The 6,810-nt window shown below is 43.2% G+C and overlaps 2 protein-coding genes across 2 annotated transcripts; both read right to left on the bottom strand.

Annotated features, from left to right (window-relative positions):
- Positions 1–2,644: 2,644 nt before the first annotated feature.
- Positions 2,645–3,414, bottom strand: LOC133721374 (uncharacterized). Its single transcript, XM_062147963.1, has one exon. It carries the CDS (start codon positions 3,216–3,218, stop codon positions 2,841–2,843), a length of 378 nt encoding a protein of 125 aa, XP_062003947.1. The 5' UTR covers positions 3,219–3,414; the 3' UTR covers positions 2,645–2,840.
- Positions 3,415–4,034: 620 nt separating this feature from the next.
- On the bottom strand, positions 4,035–6,810 carry LOC133721375 (ubiquitin-related modifier 1 homolog 2-like). The gene is made up of 5 exons (XM_062147964.1): positions 6,657–6,810; positions 5,753–5,797; positions 4,823–4,898; positions 4,616–4,698; positions 4,035–4,450 (listed from the first exon to the last, which is right to left on the bottom strand). Exons 2-5 carry the CDS (start codon positions 5,773–5,775, stop codon positions 4,333–4,335), a joined length of 300 nt encoding a protein of 99 aa, XP_062003948.1. The 5' UTR covers positions 5,776–5,797; positions 6,657–6,810; the 3' UTR covers positions 4,035–4,332.

Raw genomic sequence — 6,810 nt, 5'->3', positions numbered from 1 at the left:
CCCCATCGGGTACCAGAGGCTCACATTTTCCTACCCCATCGGGTATCAGAGCCAAGTCCTCTTCCTACCCCATCGGGTATCAGAGCCAGTTCCTCTCTCTACCCCATCGGGTACCGGAGGCTCACATTTTCCTACCCCATCGGGTATCAGAGCCAAGCCCTCTCTACCCCATCGGGTATCGGAGCCAGTTCCTCTCTCTACCCCATCGGGTACCAGAGGCTCACATTTTCCTACCCCATCGGGTATCAGAGCCAAGTCCTCTTCCTACCCCATCGGGTATCAGAGCCAGTTCCTCTCTCTACCCCATCGGGTACCGGAGGCTCACATTTTCCTACCCCATCGGGTATCAGAGCCAAGTCCTCTTCCTACCCCATCGGGTATCAGAGCCAGTTCCTCTCTCTACCCCATCGGGTACCGGAGGCTCACATTTTCCTACCCCATCGGGTATCAGAGCCAAGCCCTCTCTACCCCATCGGGTATCGGAGCCAGTTCCTCTCTCTACCCCATCGGGTACCAGAGGCTCACATTTTCCTACCCCATCGGGTATCAGAGCCAAGTCCTCTTCCTACCCCATCGGGTATCAGAGCCAGTTCCTCTCTCTACCCCATCGGGTACCGGAGGCTCACATTTTCCTACCCCATCGGGTATCAGAGCCAAGCCCTCTCTACCCCATCGGGTATCGGAGCCAGTTCCTCTCTCTACCCCATCGGGTACCAGAGGCTCACATTTTCCTACCCCATCGGGTATCAGAGCCAAGTCCTCTTCCTACCCCATCGGGTATCAGAGCCAGTTCCTCTCTCTACCCCATCGGGTACCGGAGGCTCACATTTTCCTACCCCATCGGGTATCAGAGCCAAGCCCTCTCTACCCCATCGGGTATCGGAGCCAGTTCCTCTCTCAACCCCATCGGGTACCAAAGGCTCACATTTTCCTACCCCATCGGGTATCAGAGCCAAGTCCTCTTCCTACCCCATCGGGTATCAGAGCCAGTTCCTCTCTCTACCCCATCGGGTACCGGAGGCTCACATCTTCCTACCCCATCGGGTATCAGAGCCAAGTCCTCTTCCTACCCCATCGGGTATCAGAGCCAGTTCCTCTCTCTACCCCATCGGGTACCGGAGGCTCACATTTTCCTACCCCATCGGGTATCAGAGCCAAGTCCTCTCTACCCCATCGGGTATCGGAGCCAGTTCCTCTCTCTACCCCATCGGGTACCGGAGGCTCACATCCTCTACCCCATCGGGTATCAGAGCCAAGTCCTCTCTACCCCATCGGGTATCGGAGCCAGTTCCTCTCTCTACCCCATCGGGTACCGGAGGCTCACATTTTCCTACCCCATCGGGTATCAGAGCCAAGCCCTCTCTACCCCATCGGGTATCGGAGCCAGTTCCTCTCTCTACCCCATCGGGTACCAGAGGCTCACATTTTCCTACCCCATCGGGTATCAGAGCAAAGTCCTCTTCCTACCCCATCGGGTATCAGAGCCAGTTCCTCTCTCTACCCCATCGGGTACCGGAGGCTCACATCTTCCTACCCCATCGGGTATCAGAGCCAAGTCCTCTTCCTACCCCATCGGGTATCAGAGCCAGTTCCTCTCTCTACCCCATCGGGTACCGGAGGCTCACATTTTCCTACCCCATCGGGTATCAGAGCCAAGTCCTCTCTACCCCATCGGGTATCGGAGCCAGTTCCTCTCTCTACCCCATCGGGTACCGGAGGCTCACATCCTCTACCCCATCGGGTATCAGAGCCAAGTCCTCTCTACCCCATCGGGTATCGGAGCCAGTTCCTCTCTCTACCCCATCGGGTACCGGAGACTCAACCCTCATCCTATCACAGTGCGCAGATTAACTACCTACAGCGTAACCCGCTCAAGATGCCCCTTGAACGGGAACTTGGGGGACTCCCTATTGGCACACTAGTGCCAAACTTTGAAGACAAAATAATAATAAGTCCCCACCCAAGAAACATCTTGAACGGGAACTTGGGGGACTTGTACACACTAGGGAAGTCTCAACTAAGTTTGGCACTATCGGCTGGGCCCCATCGGTACCCCCAGGTACTATGCCATGGGCCGGGTTCACAACCCACCATGGCGGGACTCATATGGGATACCAGCCCGGGCACCCAGGGCCCGGGACAGGCCAGCACAGCCCAACGATTTGCACAGCAGGGGGGCTGATATGGCATCAGAGGAGCAACCTGTGTCCCACATCGAAGATTGGGGAGACTCCTTTCCCATGCTCGAGTATAAAGGCATTAGCACAACCACGTTTTACGGGTAATAACTCCTTTGTCCACTATTTACTTACTATACATCTATATTAGCTTCTCACTCAGGCATCGGAGAGGTGTAAACCGTCCGGTACGGTTTACCCCTCTAAGCGTGTGTTCTTGGTACAGGATTTAGGAGGTGCATCGGTACCCCAGACGGTATAGCATTCTGTGTGAGGTACCCGGAGAAAGCCACCAGAAACAGGAGCATCTCAAGTTTAAAATAGCAACTTCACCATTTTAATCACAAGATGCAAGCATATATAAACCAGAATGAGAAAATATCTACTTCATGTGCTTCTTGTCTTATGTTGTGAATTATCTTTTATCCCGGGAACTATAATAAAGTGGTAGGATTAGATTCTTAGTATCAATAAAATGTCATCCATATGACCTTTAATCATGTTGAGTAACCCAAAAATTACATTCTGCTTATTACATATTAGATATCCAACTCAATTCAATAACAGAAAAGAATTATTTCTACATCAAATGAAGTATTAAATAGACAGTGGCAATGATGACAAACAACAGAAAACCAACTCAAGGGTAGGCATCTGAAATTTTCACTCAGCTGCCTCCTCCACAGATGCTTCGATTCGGAGAAGTACAAATCCAACTGCAACTCCAACAAGAGTGAGTCCATTCATGATTGCTGCAATCTTGAAAATCTCACCAATTGCATTGCAGGTAGATGATAGTGCACCTCCACCTCTGCCCTTGTTCTGCGATGGAGTTCTTAAGGAGCTCACAATCTTAGCAAAAGATTGATCAGTACACTGAGGAAGACCAAGAGTGGCCACACTATTGTGAGCCTTCAGTCCAGAAAAAGAATTGACTCCTGAAATGTAATGCACATTGCTTGATGGTTTCCTCATAGACTTGGCCACTGTGGTAGTGGTGGTGAACATTGCTGGTGAGACTGTTGCTGAGGCTGTTGCCATTGTGAAATTTCTGGGAAGAAAAAAAAATTAGAGTAGAAAGATTTGGACACTGAAAATAGATTTAAGGGTGGTGATGAAATTGAAGGAAATGATAATTATAGGAACCCTTTTTGTGTAGTGAAGGAATGTTGTGCCTGACCTCTTTTTTTGTGGTGGTGCTTGAATGATTAGGTTTGTCCAAGTGGGAAAGAGTGGATGGGAAATGAATGAGAGTTTGTATGGGATAGGATAAAGCAAGGGATGGATAAGGTAGGAGTGAGATGGTTGGTTATTAATCAGATTTGGATTGGCTTAGTTTTCTAGAGAAAGATTGTGCACCTTTAACTTCTAGCCAGTGTTTGGCTTGAAATAAATAAATTGTACAAGTCAAGTGTTAATCTGGTACTTGTATGCAGAAAAAGTTGATCTTAGTACGAGTTGATCTTGTTTATGAAGGCTTTCCCCAGTAGAGATAAAAGAAACCAAATAAAAACGTGACATGAATAAAATAAAAGGCAAGCAAATATTAGTTTACAGAAAACTCACCCTGATCCCCATGGAGATATGAAAATGAGCAAGCTATATATTTCCACTGGTAGTCTGAGATATACAAATTCGGTAGCAGTATACACAATGAAACAACAGCAGAAATATATTACCTAAACGTAGCGCATTGCAGAAATAAATTAGGAAGTGGTACAATTACACTATCAAGTACCAATATAGCAAAAATGACACAGTTCATACAGAACCGGGGCCAAGAACACAGCTTAAGTAGCAGTTCAAGAACAAAAATGGTTACTGGTAGTTGGGGAACAAAACGGTTACCAGCAGTAGTACGTTGTGAATAATTTACTTCCATGTTGAACTCGTTTAACGTACTCAACATACAGCTTCCAAAATCTCAAAATCTCTTGAAATGTCATAGTTTTAATGCATGATCTATAGGACAGGATTCAATATAGTAAAAGTATTTAACAGGAATAATCATTCTTCAAGATCAGATTTTGTTATCACCACAATCTGGGGATGGATCACAAAGCTGAATACATTCAGGGACAGATAGGTTTGAAGATGGTTGGCTGGCTAGTAAGGTATGCCTTCGTAAACTATTGATACAACAGCGATATAGATACTATCCGCCGTGCAAGGTTGAAATGAAAACAACCACATCCTTTTCCTCTAGTGTTGTATCAAGTTGACCAGTCAGCTCCCAATCACAATCATTCACAAGGGCTAGAACACCAGGTCTCCTGCAACACAAACCAAAGGCCTTCAGTATGGTCCGTGCAAAATTGTCTACTCGGCTTTTCCATCAAAACCATTAACCGCATGCTTAGTCCAATTTTATTGCATATTTTTATGTCTGACGCACACATACAATACAAAATTGAGTCTGGAAGCAAATTTTCACTTACACAGAATCTCCTTTCATAAACATTTCAGGCCTCTCCTTGATCAAATTAGTACGAATCCAAGCCAGTAAATCTTTCATGGTTAACTGAGAAGAACAAAAGGAAATCAAGTTAAGTCAAACCAATGACATACATACCAAACGGACAAATCAGCTTCACAATTCAATGTTTTCAGCCTTAACCAAAAAAAAAAAAAAAACAGAATGTTACCTTTTCTGCTGCCTTTTGCAGTTCTACATTGACATTATGAATCTTGACAGAGTTACAAAGAAGCTCTAATCCTCCACTGCATAAAGCAAATTTGATTTCCCTCAGGTCCATGACGCACAAGGTTGAAACATATGATTATTACATACTAACAATGAACAAGGACAAGTTGCAAGAAACTCAAACTCTGGATACTTTGTAAATGAATCATAGATATATACAGCCTTATATGAATTTAAATCAAATAGGCAACTATAGGTCTGCATGATTAGAGGGTTTTTCTCATGCTGTGTCATTAGAGTTTAGAGTAAAGTAACACCATTCCAATACTTTTGAAGCCTAAGAAAATGTGAAAAGAAACTATTCTACTTTCTTGCAGACCTCAACCAATGGTAAATGTTAACTAGAAAGCATTAAGTCATCAAGGGCGTCAAGTTCTCATACTGGATGCCATATATCTATGATTACACTTGAATTTCATAGAAGTTAAGGAACCCCCAAAAGAAAAACTACGAGGTAACTTCCATGAAAAGATAACCACCAAAGTGACATGCAAAAGCATATTCTGAAAATAATCGTCAGAGTCCAAAAACAGTATTATATTCATCATGAGCTCTAAATATGAGATAACATACTCTTAAATAAGTAAATCTGAAATTAATTCATGGCCAAAAGAGTTTGAAACTTTGAATTGATTACAAATGCCAACACAGCTAGGTTCTTGCCTTGCTTTTCATGAAAAAAAAAAAAAAAAGGAGGAAGTAGCAATTTCTTTTATTCATTGTAGACTCAAAAGCAACTTCACTTTTGCAATATCAAAATAACACTAGAGAGATCTTGAGAATTGAAGAACCCAGAGCAGTTTACAGCTCATAACAATGAAGCATTATAAAATATTGAGAAATGGTAGATAAAAAAGAAGAAGTTAATTACCCGAATTCTACGGTCAGCTGCATACTGGAAAGACTGCAGAGGTTTCTGGGTATCAAAAGAGAAGTTTATTTAGGTTGCAAAACAATTTAAGGATACTAATCAAAAGTGCGGAATTCAAGCATCACGGAGAAAAGATTTCTTCTGCACACATATAGCAGGAAACTAGTACCATGATAAGTACTATCCGATTGATTCACAACACCTTCCACAAAACTTAATGAACCCTATCAAACAGTAAAGAACTAAACCCCTAATCAAATATAAGAAATAAAGAAAAGCAACCGGATAAAAACCCTATAAAATTGAACAAGAGAAACAGTGTATCTAAACTACACAGTAAGAACAAGAAGATGCCTACTCAATTTTTCAACAGAGTTGAGTATTAGCACACCCGCTAAAATGTTGAACTACATTTTGTTGTTCTAAACCTAATCAGTACGCAAATTATTGCCACATTCCGAGTGCAGTATAACTGCCGACAGCAAGATAAATCAATAACACACATATTCTAACTTGGCATTGATCCCTAGAAAATGATGTCCCAAAACAAAAGCACTCACCAACTGTTAACATCTCAATAGCAGGGCCCTAATTCTAGACTGAAAGTATTGGCAATTGTTCTTCTTCAACAGAGCAACCAACATGACAAGAGGAAGGGATTAAAAATACATGAATTCAAAGATCAATTGATGAAAGAGAGCTCATGGAGATACTAATCACTAAGCTTGAAAAATGCAAATAGCTCACCAAACAAACAATTATCTAGTTTGCTTTATCAACTCGATCTCCAATTCTATATAGAATGAACAGAATTGAATTCTGTAGGAAATTTAACAGCTCTCTAGACACCATTGAAAGTACCCACCAAAGAAAAAGAGCAACGGAGAGGAAACGGCATACATACCTCTGCTGCAAATCGCTCTTGTATTCTACTTTGTCTTTTTCTTCAATTGAAAGAATAACAGAAACCCTAACCCCCTTTACTCTTATCTATTCTGTGGAACGATGAAGCAGACGAGAATTCACTTGTGTGAAGCTACCCTTCTTTGTTAGTGCTT

The sequence above is a fragment of the Rosa rugosa genome, chromosome 7 (genome assembly GCF_958449725.1).
Source record: "Rosa rugosa chromosome 7, drRosRugo1.1, whole genome shotgun sequence".
NCBI classification, from domain to species: Eukaryota; Viridiplantae; Streptophyta; class Magnoliopsida; order Rosales; family Rosaceae; genus Rosa; species Rosa rugosa.
Note: the sequence above shows the minus strand (reverse complement) of the source record. Positions and strands in the feature narration are given on the sequence as shown.